At 40.3% G+C, this 14,584-nt stretch overlaps 2 protein-coding genes across 5 annotated transcripts in view; one reads left to right on the plus strand and one right to left on the minus strand.

Annotated features, from left to right (window-relative positions):
* Window positions 1-14,584, minus strand: part of PCB (Pyruvate carboxylase) — a 183,991-nt gene that overhangs the window by 27,539 nt on the left and 141,868 nt on the right. For all 4 annotated transcript variants that reach the window (XM_076201622.1, XM_076201623.1, XM_076201620.1 and 1 more), the window contains 4 exons: window positions 13,774-14,014; window positions 13,007-13,118; window positions 11,349-11,644; window positions 9,909-9,995 (listed from right to left, as the gene is read on the minus strand). In XM_076201622.1, coding sequence (XP_076057737.1) covers window positions 9,909-9,995; window positions 11,349-11,644; window positions 13,007-13,118; window positions 13,774-14,014 — 736 coding nt within the window. The remainder of the gene's footprint in view (window positions 1-9,908; window positions 9,996-11,348; window positions 11,645-13,006; window positions 13,119-13,773; window positions 14,015-14,584) is intronic.
* LOC143035090 (uncharacterized) lies at window positions 1,791-9,366 on the plus strand. Its single transcript, XM_076201624.1, has 2 exons — window positions 1,791-2,099; window positions 6,235-9,366. Exon 2 carries the CDS (start codon window positions 6,424-6,426, stop codon window positions 8,173-8,175), a length of 1,752 nt encoding a protein of 583 aa, XP_076057739.1. The 5' UTR covers window positions 1,791-2,099; window positions 6,235-6,423; the 3' UTR covers window positions 8,176-9,366.

The following is a 14,584-nucleotide window of genomic DNA, read 5'->3' on the forward strand; positions in this document are numbered from 1 at the left end:
TGTAGCGTTCGCAACCGCTGCTACAGCGGTCCGAGTTCGTATCCAGCCCAGGGATGAAATAGTTTCAGTATCGCTGCGCTGCGGGTTGGTACTCCAACTCTCGTGGGCGGACAGTTGTGTGTGTGTGTGTGTGTGTGTGTGTGTGTGTGTGTGTGTGTGTGTGTGTGTGTGTGTGTGTGTGTGTGTGTGTGTGTGTGTGTGTGTGTGTGCGTGCGTGTAAGGTCGCAGCATTACCCATTGGTCGGTTAAATATGAGCTCTGAGCTCTCATCCAGGAGGGTAGTAGCTGTCGATTACGAGTACAACACGTGATCCAAGACCATGGTGTGTGTGTGTCTCACACACACGCGAGGCGGTTGTAATGATACAAGCGACAGTTAATATTCTAGAATGTTCTTTTAAAAATATTTTGAACGTTGACGGAGTAATTGTGTGTGTGTGTGTGTGTGTATGTGTGTTTACCTACCTAGTATCTTACGGGAAGGGGAACTATGCTCGTGGTGTGTATGTGTATGTGTGTGTGATTCACCATAGTATTGGATCACGTATTGGACTCGCGATCGACAGCTATTCCCCTCCCGTACGAGTGCTCAGAGCTCATATGTGACCGATCTATGGGTAATGCTGTGACCTTACACGCACACACCCACGAGAGTTGGAGTAACGACTCACAGCCCAACGATACTGAAATTGTTTCAGCCATGGGAAAAATTAGAACCCGGACTGCCGTAGTGCCAGCCGGGAACTCTAACCACTGCGCCACTCTGTGTGTGTGTGTGTGTGTTTACCTAGTTGTATCTTACGGGAAGGGGAGCTAAGCTCGTGGTGCCCCGTCTTTGTAACTCGCAGTATCTAGTTTCGTCCAATTTGACATCCACCACTGTGTGGAAAGCTGTTCTTTTTCAGGTCCCTTCTATAGACGTCCTTTTTGAGTTTCTTTCCATGTCCTCTTGTATATCTCTTATTCCAATTTAGTAAGTCTTTTCTATCAAGGACTTCCACAAATGAGCTCTGAGCTTTCATCCGGGAGAGTAAGAGCTGCTGTTCACGAGTCAAACACGTGGTTTAATGGTACACGCTCATACGCGCGCGGTCAACCCCCACCCCGACCCCTATCTCCATCGTTCGTTGTTTTGTTTATTTATTTCTAGACGGAGCTGAGATGAGAGGGAGGTATGGGTGGTGGATGCCAGTGGAGTAGGTGGGAGTTGGCACTTGCCTTTTGACTTGACTTTTTATGAATAACAAACCTTGGCGTGTGTATATATATATATATATATATATATATATATATATATATATATATATATATATATTATATATATATATATATATATATATATATATGTATATATATATTTTTCGGCGTGACGTCACGAACTTTGTGTGACGCTGCTTCACGGAGGGGTGAGAAATAACGGCAAACAAGCTCGTCAACGAAAAATGCATTTCTGGGTCATTTTTGTACTAGGAACGAAATTTTCTGTTTAAAACAATTTTATATCAGGAAATACATAATCTTTGGCTTGTGAGATTATGAAAGGGAAAGAAAAAGATGAACAAGTTATATATGTATATGTATATATCTATATATATATATATATATCTATATATATATATATCTATATATATATATATATATATATATATATGTGTGTGTGTGTGTGTGTGTGTGTGTCTGTGTGTGTGTGTGTGTACACAAAGGGAAACGACTGAGAAACGCTGCTTTAGATTCTCAGGCTTCCCGCCAGGATTTCGAACCGTTGTGACGTCATCGGGGCAGTAAATCTGACCGCTCTCAGCCCAAGGCAACCGCTGGGTTATGACCGCGACCCACAGAACACCCTGGCACATAGAGGGGCACTCGGGCACCACGCTGTTTCCGACGTGGTTGTGCATGGAGTGTGTGATGTGTATAAGCGTAGGTACTATTTAAAAAATTAAATATTAAAGCGGCGAAATCATCGTCTAAATCATGACGAGTCGGCTCACTTCAGAAAGAAAACAGACGACATGACGTCACGAGACATACAAAATCCTGACAAACCTTTCAGTCCTTAATGAGGTCGGATGCAGAATATCACAATAACGAATAAACGTGTAAGTAATTATGCACAGTATATAGTTATCTAGACAAGTAAATTATTTGATTACATATTACATAGAACACATTGATCGAGACCTTTTTGTAAAAAGAAGAAAAGAAAAAAAAAAAAACGAAAATATGAAGAGTTTGACACCGTAGGAAAATGGATCATATGAAAATGTGGCACTAAAAGACACTTGGCAATGTGTGGAACCCAGCACGGAGCCCAAAGGCCTTACATTCCTAGGTGCTGCCCAGGAGCAAAGTTCTGAGTGACCCCCCCCTTCCCCCATCTCCACCATTCCCTACAGCCTGTTTTAGCTATTGACTTGCGAAATAATTAAACAGATTTTAAATTCTTTATTTAATGCCCCTATTGCAGAAAGGATAATGAAAAAATAGTTTATATTCTGTTGATTCTAACGCTAAATTCGTATATTACGGTAGACTATTCAGGGTTCCTTTGACTATTTTCTATTACAATTATTTCATCAGCCTTGTGGGCAGCATGTCCAGGGCATATGCACCCCCCCTCCCCCCCTATGCGAGGGCCCTGATGGAGCCTCCCTCCACCTACTCCTATCCCCCCTGCGCTCCCAGACACGTGGGCTGACCTTGCCTGTCGACTTCTGCCTCTCATGGTTCCACATTGAAACGAAACAGAAACTTCACGTTCTCTCTCTCCTTCTGCTGGCACGCAGGCCATTTAGCACATATAATGTTTTCTGTCACACGCACACAATACATACACACGTTTATATATTGGTATGTATATATATATATATATATATATATATATATATATATATATATATATATATATATATACATATATATCAATGGCTTTTTTCCCTTACAAGGGAGGTAGCCAAAAATCCACTCCCACCCATTCTATCTCCTGCATACTCCACTCCCATTTACCCTCTTCCTCCCTCCCTCTTATCTTAGCTCCTCCTGGATGACGGGTCATCCCTTCATCTCGCCCACTGCCCTGGATCAGAAGCAGTGTTGCAAGACAGTACATCCACAGCAAGGCCGGTTCATTTAATTGGTGACCATCCCCCCATCTCTATCCCCTTGTGCCAAAAAAGTGAAGATGGGGAGAAGTCCCTTTGGGCTGTGTCAAAATGTCATCCAACTCACTCCCTCATCCACCCCCCCACTCCCTTCCATGCATCACAGCATCATCCATACACAACCATTCTCCACTCACTCCTATTTGTCTTCTCCTTTCCTTCTTCAACAAATATCCCCCTCTTCCCCAATACCCTTTTCACCCCATCCATCCATCTCATTCTTGGTGCCCCCCTCACTTTCACTCCTTCCACATCTCTTTCACTAATCTTTCTTCACTCATTCTTTCCATGTGTCCAAACCATCCAAATACTCTTTCATCAACCCTATCTCCTAACTCCCTCTCCACCCCCACTCTCCTCCTCACCTCCTTGTTTCTCACTCTATCCAACCTAGTAACCCCTACCATACTTCTCAGACATTTCATCTCAAACACATTCAAACTCCTCCTCTTTTCCTTTCCTATATTCCACGTTTCTGCCCCATATAGTGCTGTTGGCACAATCACTCCTTCATACAATCTCCTTAGCATCCATTCCCAAATGTCTATTTCTCATTACACTTTTTAATCCACCAGGGCCTTTACTTGCTTCTCTCAATCTACATTCTACCTCCACTTCCACTCCTCCCTTTCCTTCCCCATGTTCCCTCAAGTATCTAAAGCTATCCACTTCCTCCAGTCTCTCTCCCTTAATTCCCTTCCAATTTGCTGCCACATTCTCCCCTTGTACATCTCATCACCTTACTTTTACCCATATTTATCTTCAACTTCCTTCTTTCACACACCTTCCCAAACTCTGTCACTAACTTCCTTAATCCCTCCTCTGATCCTGCCACAAGCACAGTGTCGTCAGCAAACAACAACTGGCTTATCTCCCATTTTTCTCCATTTTCTTTAACCATCTCCAATCCCCAGCCCATTACCCTTGCATTTACCTCTCACACCACCCTATCCATGTATAAATTGAACAGCCAAGGTGACATAACACATCCCTGGTGAAGTCCCATCTTTACCTCAAACCACTCACTCTTTCCATTTCTAACACAGGCTCTACTACTCTCATAAAAACTCTTGACAGCTTTCCACAGCTTTCCTCCTATCCCATATATCTGCAATACCTCACACAATGCCTTCCTGTCGACCCTGTCGTAAGCCTTTTCCAAATCCATAAAGGCCCAAAAAACATCCTGACCTTTTCCTAAAGCTTTCTCACATACCTGCCTTATCACAAAAATCTGACCCACACAACCCCTACCTGTCCTAAACCCACACTGTTCCTCACCAATTACTCCCTATGTTCCTCTACTAATCCTCTAAATTACACTCAACAAACTGATACTACACTCACACTTATCCCCTTATCCCTTGTAAAGTGGAAATATACAGTCACTCCTCCAGTCCTATGGCACTTTACCCTGTTTTAGACAAACTATGGGAGGTTTTGCAGATATATGGGATTGGGGGAAAGCTGTTAAGGGTAGTCAAGAGTTTTTATGGCAGTAATACAGCCTGTGTTAGAATTGGAAATGGAGAGAGTGAGTGGTCTGAGGTAAAGGTATCACTGTGTCAGGGATGTGTCACGTCACCATGGCAGTTCAATGTGTATTTGGATGGGGTGGTGCAGGGGGTAAATACAAGGGTAATGGGCAGGGGACTGAAGGTGGTTAAAGAAAATGGAGAAAAGTGGGAGGTGAGCTAGTTCCTGTTTGCTGACAACACTGTTCCTGTGGCAAGGTCAGAGGGCGTATTAAGGGAGTTAGTGATGGAGTTTGGGAAGGTACGCAATAGGAAAAAATTGAAAGTAAATGTGGGTAAAAGTAAGATGATGAGATATAAAGTGGAGAAAGTATGTGGATAGATTTAGATACTTGGGGTTACATGTGGCAGGAAAGGGAGTGGAGGTGGAGAGAAATTGCATATTCACAGGAGCAAGTAAATGCCTTGTGGAGATTCAAATGTTTCATGAGAAAAAGGCATCTGGGAATAGATGCAAAGTGGTGGAAGGAGATGGAAAAGAAGGGGTGATTGCCCGACAGCACTGTATAAAGCATTGACTTGCAATTTAAGAGAGACAGAGAGGAAAATTTTGAATGTGTTTGAGATGAAATGACTTAGAAGTATGGTAGGGGTTACAAGTTTGGAGAGAGTGAGAAACGAGTAGATGAGGAGGAGGGCAGAGGTAGAAAAGGAAATGGCAGATAGGGCTGATGAAACAGTATTGGGATGGTTTGGACACATGGAAAGAGTGAGTGAAGAAAGATTAGTAAAAAGAGGTGTGGAAGGAAGAGTTGGATGAAATGAACTTGAGGGGTTGACTGAAGATGAGATGGCTAGATGGGGTGAAAGGGACACTGGGAAAAAGGGGAATGTCTGTTGAGGAAGGAAGGGAGAAGGCAGGAGATAGAGGTGTGTTGAGAATGGTTGTAGAACGAGTGTACCAATGGAGACGCACTTGCCCTATGCAGACGCATTTGACACAAAAAACTTCTACCTGCCGATGGTGAATAGATAGGAGCATAATTATAGGCTCAAAAAATCACATTATGAGGGGATAGTTAAGTGATTTTTTGAGCCTATAATTATGCTCCTATCTATTCACCATCGGCAGGTAGAAGTTTTTTTGTGTCAAATGCGTCTGCATAGGGCAAGTGCATCTCCATTGGTACGCCTACCCTATGTAGATTATACTGTGATGCAAGGAAGGGAGGGGGTGGGGGATGGGGTGAGTAGGATCTGGTTATGTGTAAATGATATTTTGATGCAGCCTGAAGGGATTTCTTGTCTTCTCTTTTTCTGGATGGGGGGGGGGGGTGCCAATCTTAACCGAGATTCTCCCCCTCATGCAAACCGCTCAGGGTCATTTTTTTTTTTTTTTTTCTCTCTCTCTGTGTCACAATTCGCCTAGCCCATAGGTTGGTTGTGACAATCACTATTAATCAGTGTAACATATTTCTCCCAGTCATGTACATTATGGTTGCATTGAAGATAGCAATATCAGTAACATTATAATTGATCTTATCATTTTCCAAGTATCATTTGGTACTGAAAAGTAATTTCCTACCATCAATTTCCAGATGTGGCTCATGAAACTTCACTGGCTCCACTGAACCATTGACATTTGAAAACATAAGAAAAGATCACCAACAAGAAACGGAAAAACCTGTAGCGCTGATGTAAAAGGTTGAAGAGGGAAAAATAAACAATATTTTACAGGTTTTAAAGGACCATTTTCACTGGACTTCACTTCAAGATTCATCTCAACAATGTATCAGATTACATCATCTCTTCAAACGAAATTGCAACACTTCGAAGAAAACCTGCCCATCATCGATGCTGGAAAAACCAAAATGATGAAGCCAGAGAGAGAAAACTGTTTGCCACAGGATGATGACAAAGAAACCTTGGTCACCATTATCAATAAGCAAAATGAGGTGTTAAACTTGCTCATGAAACTCTATCAGACCTCCATTTCTACCAATGGAAGATGTGCACAGATGAACGAGAGAAATACTACTAATGTTACTGGTGAATGTAATGATTCTGAAGATGAAGCACACAGTGGAACCTCCATTTCGAGCAATGGAAAATCTGCACAGATGGATGAGAGAAATACCACTAACATTTCTGGCGACTGTAATGATTTTGAAGATGGAGTAAACAGTGAAACTCCTCAAGAAAACAACGAAAATCTGAATGAAGTGCTTCCAAAAACTCCAAGCAACATTCCTGAAGAGACTCCACTCTTTAAGGGTTTTATTCAACGACAAAGTGAACCAAGTATAGATACCTATTTGAAAACATGCACTACTTACTTGCAAAACCACAATATCACTGCCCTTAGTGAACAAATATCCTTTATAATTCACAACATTGATCCTAATCAAGGGGATGCAAGGCATGTGGCAAGAGCACTGCTGCAAAGACAATGGTCATCACTCCAGGAATTCAAATCCTACCTTCTGGATCACTACCAAAGACATGATGAGAAATATCTTCTTTATCGTCAGGTGCTTCACATGAAACGTCAACCTGGTGAAGTCTTCCAAAAGGCTTATATCTCTGGGCTTGCCTTCAAAATAGATAGACTTGTACCAAATGATGAAAGTGTCAGAGATGTATTTCTATACAAGCTATCTCAAATGGTTCCTTCTGCAGCCCTATCACAGTCATGTCTGAGAAAGTGTCATTTGGAAGATATTGTTCATGAAGTTATCATGTACATAGAGAGGAATCCTCAGGAGGACAAGGAATTTATTAGTTCTCTGGATACGAAAGATATTAACAAAAATCTGACCACTGTTGCCACAAAAAGAGAAAGTGATGATGTGAAGCAGAAGACAAATATAGTCCAAGATCAAGTATCAGCAATACAGGAAATAAAAGCCAATTTAACAAGTCTTTCTCAACCAAAATCATACGAAGCAGCACTTCCACAGGATGATTATGTCAAGGAAAACAGTGCCAATCAAACAATCCAAGCAAAATTGGTAATCCTCGGAACTACAAGTAATAGCACAAACACAAATGCAGAACAAGAAAAAGGCACAGTAATTCCTCCGGTGGAGGTCATTTCTAGAGCTGAGGACACTGCACATAACAACAGAGAAATAACAAAAATCAAGTCAAACCTAATTGTCAAAGGTGATCAAAATACCAACAAAAAGGCCCACCAATCCAAGAGAAACACAAATGAATTCAATGCTGTTTCCACAAATATCAGAAATGCTTCTGCTGCTGGCACCTCATTCAGAACCAATAAAACTGCTTACAAAAAAAAGAAAAACACTAAGTATTGTACAAAATGTAAGCAGGGAGGACATAATAGAAAAGACTGCAACTACGCTAAGAACATATCTGGGGACCCATATTCTTTCTGGCTTTCAACCTATGAATATGATAACTGTGCATATATCTATGGAGGACAAAATGATTCCAAAAAACATCAGGGATACTATGAGCAAAGGAAAAGATACGATAACGGAGGAAAAGAAACCGTGGTATATGGAAAGAAATAATTGTATTATACATACATACATATACAAAAGGCTTTTTCCCCCTTACACAGGGGGTAGCCAAAAAGAAACAGGCATAGAAACCACTCTCACCCATTCCATTTCCTATATATTCCCCTCCCCTCCCTCTTATCTTGGCACCTCCTGGATGGTGGGTCATCCCTGCATCCTATCCAATGCCCTGGGTTGGAAGCAGTCTTGCAAGACACAGCACATCCACAGCAAGGCCGTTTCATAAATTCGGCGACCCCCCCTCTACGTTCCCTCATGCAGAAAAGGAGATGGGGAGAAATCCCTTCATGCTGCATCATATTTCTCATACATACTTCCCCATCCCTATCCACTACCCCTCATGCATCACAGCATCATCCATACACCACCCTTCTCCATTCACCCCTACCTTTTGTCCTCTCCCATCCTTCCTCAACAAACATTCCTCTCTTTTGTAATGCCACTTTCATCCCATCCATCCATCTCATCCTAGGACACCCCCTCATATTCACTCCTTCTGCCTCTGCCTTCCACACTTCTTTTACTAATCTTTCTTCACTCATTCTTTCCATGTGTCCATGTGTATTATACTGCTCATTAAGAGTGCCTCTATTTCTGGTGACAATACTGTACTGAAGAGATGGAGTTCTTGGAATGGTAGAGAAGAGATTTAAGGAAGAACAGTAAAGGTACAAGTGAACAGCATTTTCCTATGAAAGGAGATTTGTCTCTAATTGTAAGAGAATGCCGAACAACTGGTCAATTAGGATATCACTGAAGTTCTACAAGAATTGGCTGCAGTCGATCGCCTGTACGAGGTGTGAAGAAATGAAATGCAAAGTGATGGTGATCCTTTACATGCAGGACTGAACAAAAAGACTTTTACTTAAGAAACTCTCTTTTCTGAAAATTACAACAAACAGCAATGTGTCATGTAACTAGAGAATACTATGGACTTAGGCAGAGACTATTCTTTTATATAATATATGATAGAATTATCATTATTAACCAACTTGTGCTCATGTTGAACTCTTGAAAATATACTCTTGCTATCAACAAATGTTTTTTACCTCACTTGAACAAAGTCCAGGGACAAGGTATTGTTTTTGACTGTTTGTTTATTAAACCAAGACCAAAATTGTTTTCAAAAGGAAGAAATAATTAAAAATAAGGTTTCAGACTTTTTTTTTTTTTTCATTTTTCTTAATGAAAATATAAGTACGTACATACTTATGGATTTTATTCTCCACACATAATAGTAATTTGTATACTTCAATCCACACTTCTCTAGTCCAGATACATATTCTGAAGTATATTGAACATTCACACACAACTAAAAGGGAATGTTAGACACCTGAAGGAGTGCAAACTAAGTAAAGGTATTTGATTGATTGGTTGACTGATTTGGTTTAATTTCACAAACTCCCCCTATTGGGAGGCTAGGACTCTGCCCCTCACAGAGGACTTTGTAGCGTGGAATTTAATGAACCATAATGCCCTTAGTTCAACTCGCCCCAAGCAGGGTTTGAGTCGTCGTCATCTCAACCTTCACTGCAAGTAACAACACCCTTACCCGCTCAGCCAGCGAATGAGCATCCACTTCATGAATTTAGTATGTTTATATACCTTGATTCCCCATGGCACTCTTCCAGTATTGTAGGACTTTATGAATATAAGAAATATGCTGACTGAACAACAAGATAAATAAATTGAAAACAATTACAGAATATTATCATTGTACTTACTTTGATAAGGTCCCCAAGGAGCATATTGGCTTCGCTGTAGGCCTTTTTCACCTGCTCAAATTGATCTCCAAGGCCGAGGGAGTAGGCCTAAGTTAAAAAGAAAAAAAAAAGTGTAAAATATAAACAGTTATATAAAGCTACATTGTTGAGTTCTATATATACATATATCCACTGTAATATACTTTGTAAAGTTAATGACATGAATGAAAACAATGATAAGAATGCATCCGTCATCAGGAGTCAAATGTACTTAAAAAATCACAAAAAGAATTAAGAATTATTTATTACTCTTAGCTAAATCAATGCAGCAACACATGATAAGGTGAGAAAAGCCCCAGGTGAATACATGGTTCATATGTGTTCCTTTGTCTGTTAGGATCTTTATGTGTTATCCTTGGCAATTGTAATTTCAAACTATGTGTTCTTTTCAATATCTGTATTTCATGTATTTGATTCATTGCCAAATAAACTTATCATTATATTATTATTATTAAGTGATATGAGAACAGTAATGGTAAACACTGTCCAATCTCTTCATCAATGATACTCGTATAGTGGATATTTGTTACGGTTAATGCCTGTTACATTGAATCCCAGACTTAAAGACTCCCTAGTAAATTTGGACACCCTTCAGTTGAATATCATATGGGATCAAACAAATCAAACTGATGTGTATGAAAAATATATGGAAAATAATATCAAGTCAACTGTGTTTTCAAAAACCCTGTCACCACAAAATAACCCTTTATAGATATTTCTAGGTCACTATCTGACAGTTCTATTTGATTCATCCCAGATGATTTCATTCATTTAAAAGAGGGTTTTAATTCACTATGCAAGATAAGTTTACCCCGATATAAACCTAAAGAATATCTATATGTCATTGTGTTAAACAGAATAAACATTATAAAGTAGGGCCATTACCACCTCTATGATAACTACAGAATTTGCTCTGGCTAATAATAGACAAGTTCATTCATTATGTGACAGGATTTCATGTTAACGGGATAAGGTTGTCTCCATAAACCTCTTCACTGCAATGATGCCTTTATAGCTCCACTCCTGGTTGTGGCCAGACCAATGTATTCATCTTGGGGCAGGACCTCATGTTGATAGCAAGCTACGTATATGCATATACATATACCAAAGGCTTTTTCCCCCCTTACAAGGGAGGTAGCCAAAAAACAAAGGCATAGGAACCACTCCCACCCATTTCATCCCTTACATACTCCATCTCCCTCTATCCTCCTCCCTCCCTCTTATCTTGGCACCTCCTGGATGACGGGTCATCCCTGCATCTTGTCCACTGCCCTGAGGCAGAAGCAGTGTCACAAGACACAGCACATCCACAGCAAGGCCACTTCATTAAATTGATAGCAAGCTACCAAGCAAAAATAATGTTCAACGATTTCATAACAGAAAAAATTTAACATGAAATACCTGGAACTGTAGATTAGTATACTGTCCTCCTGGGATTTCGTTCTGATAAACATCAGCATTGCCAGACTTCATGGTGACAGCACACTCGAAAGGTGCGTACAATGTTCTCGTTTGTTCCCAGTATGCCGAGTATTTACTAATGGTATCCAGATTAAAACCAGTATCAAGTTCGTCGCCCATGAGACTTGCTACCACAGCTCCCATAGATGGTTGGGAAGTCATACCAGACATGGAATCCACGGCAACATCAACAACATCGGCACCAGATTTTGCACACTGAAGCATTGATGCAACGCCTGTGTGATTAAAACATGAATGAAATCTTTATCTTGTAATGGAACCTGTTTAATAATGTCATGTAAATAATGCAAAAAGGCAGTGCTATGGTATCAGCTGCTCTATCTATGGTTTTGTCTTTTTCTTGCCATAGCTAACAGGTTGCTCATAAAAGTAAGTCACTCAAATAATAATAATTATAACTGTTCCCTCATGTTTGGGTGTAGGCTTAGGGAAAAAAAAAAAAAGGAAGGGGATGCACAAATCAAGTTTTTGTAGTAAGACAGACATGTGAGAAATCTTTGTGTTGGCTGATATCCTGTGTATCTTGGGAATATTTTCTACTCTGGGTCTATGTCTCAAGGTACTTGATTTAATATAGAATAGTTTGTCTTTCTATTTATTTATATACCAGTGGGCTTCTTCCACATAAAGTAGGTATCCAGCCAAAGCATACACCCATCCCACACCCATTTATTTCCCTTTTAAAAATCTCTAAGCTCCTTGTGGATGAAGGCCACCCGTCCCCAACCTAAAGCCTGGGCCAGAAGAAATGCAGCAAGATACAGCACATCCACATCAGGACATGTCAACCAAAGCTGGTTTACTCCCAATACTTTATCTACATGGCAACACTCCCTCCACATCCCCTCATGAGAACATAAGAATGAAGGAGACTGCAAGAGACCAAAAGGCCTACACTAAGCAGTTCCATGTCTATTACCACCTGTCATCCCTATCCATAAAGTTACCTAACCATTTCTTAAAACAACCGATAGTTTCAGCACTCACTACATGGTTACTAAATCTGTTCCATTCATTGACCACCCTATTAGTAAACCAATTCTTGTCTATTTCCTTCTTAAATCTAAATTTGTCCAGTTTAAATCCATTACTGTAAGTCCTGACCTGTAGTCTTAATATGATGACCTTGTTTGCATCACCCTTGTTAAAGCCTTTGATTTACTTGAACACCTTTATTAGACCACCCCGCACTCTGCGTCTTTCCGGAGAGTGTAAGTTAAGGTGCCTAAGCCTCTTTTCATAAAGTAAATTTCTACCAGTAAGAAATCAAACCTGTAGATGGGTGATATCAATCAATTGACATGTTGTCCCAGTTCTCTTTTCCGGGAAACCCATGGCCCCTAGAAAACTGGTCACAGATACCAGTTCAGCCCATAGGTCACTCACTGAAGAGAATTTACTGAGGTACCATGGGAAAGTGAGTACAGGGCACTGTAAGACATGAGTACAGGGCACTGTAAGACAATGTGTTCTGTGTCTTCTGTTTGACATGCTGAGATGCAGAGACAGGTACCCTAAGTATAACTCCAACCTTGTATATTAACACTAGATAAGTATACAAACATACAAATACTTGCCTGCCCCTGATGTGTCATGTGTGTGGATATGGATCGGAAGGTCAGGGAAACGTGACCGTATCTCTGTAATCAATATTTCTGCTGCTCTTGGTTTTAATAAACCAGCCATATCCTGGAATATAGGAGAAAAAAATTCAGTGCATACATACAATAACTCGATCACATGGCGAATACAATGTGTAGATAATGATGAAAACTGCTGCTGAATTTTACTCACAGGAAACCCATAGCCCCAAACAAACCACTACTTTGGGCCTTTTCATGGATCTCAGAGAAAGGATTTTGGATTCTTGTCTGTGTTGTATCTATATTGCTTGTGCTGTATAAATACGGGACTGTTTGTACAGCACTGACTAACAGTAGAAAGAGGAAGGAGGCAGTTACTAGTTATCAGCTGTGTGTGAAAAGATACAGGAAACATAATCAGATATGGTACAAGAAGATTCAGGTCATAGTCCAGAGACCAAACATTAGCCCTGAACTTCTGAATAAATGTGTTGAGAGGGTTTGAAGATAGGCGACGAAGAAATTATTCTCTCAAGTTCATCTCATAAGACCACCAATTGCAAGTATCCATCATTGCTACACAACATGTTCTTTAATATGGTTATTCCATTGTTAACACTACAATTACTCTGTTCATTTCTACACCTTATAGCAGCAATCTAATTCAATAGACTCACAACGTCACAGTTACCACAATTCAATATAGATCTATAGATTGATCATTTATTCAAGTAATCTGTGAAAAGAGATAAATCAATTACCTTTATACATAGCACATGTATGCCTGCTTTCACAAGTTCTTCAGCCAAATTTGTGTAATACTCTAGTGTGTATTTGGTCCTTGATGGGTCTGAAATATCTCCAGAGTAAGAAATTGCTCCTTCAACTACGCCTCCTGCCTTGCCTGCAGCATCAATACCAAGAATGAGATTTGGGAGGTAGTTCAGAGAATCGAACACACGGAAAATGTCCATTCCTGCCTGGACAGACAAGTCACAGAATCTGTAAGTAAAGCATACAGACATTTTGTGTTAATTATATATGAATTCAAAAGGCATCTTCCCCTTACAAGGGGAGAAGCAAACGGAAAACACACATTTACATTATTTCTTTATCTATACAGTAAACCCTCAATATAACGGATCTCAATACACCAGATATTGGATATAATGGGAAAAAAATCTGACCGGACAAACCTTCACTATAACGGATTTTTCATCCGTTATAGCGAGGGATCCTTGGTTATAATGGATCTTCAGATATAACAACAGACCTCTGTCCCCATATCGTCCATTATATCGAGGGTTTACTGTGATTTCTAATCCTACTAATTTCTAATACTGGACAAACTTCGGGATATAACGGATCTGTCCAGTATTTCCATCAGCTATAACAGATCTTCAGATATAACAACAGACCCCTGTCCCCATATCATCTGTTATATCGAGGGTTTATTGTATACCAAAAGGCCTCTTACTACTTATAAGGAAGGTAGACCCAGAGCATGCACCCACCTCCCACTCATCCCACACCCATTTCTTTCCCTTCATCTTGGCTCCTTGCGGAAGAAAG

The sequence above is a fragment of the Oratosquilla oratoria genome, chromosome 18, assembly GCF_046742065.1.
Source record: "Oratosquilla oratoria isolate Oo_2021 chromosome 18, ASM4674206v1, whole genome shotgun sequence".
NCBI classification, from domain to species: domain Eukaryota; kingdom Metazoa; phylum Arthropoda; class Malacostraca; order Stomatopoda; family Squillidae; genus Oratosquilla; species Oratosquilla oratoria.

Coding starts and splice junctions, on each gene's coding strand:
- LOC143035090 (XM_076201624.1), top strand. CDS start 6,424: ATGTATCAGATTACATCATCTCTTCAAACGAAATTGCAACACTTCGAA.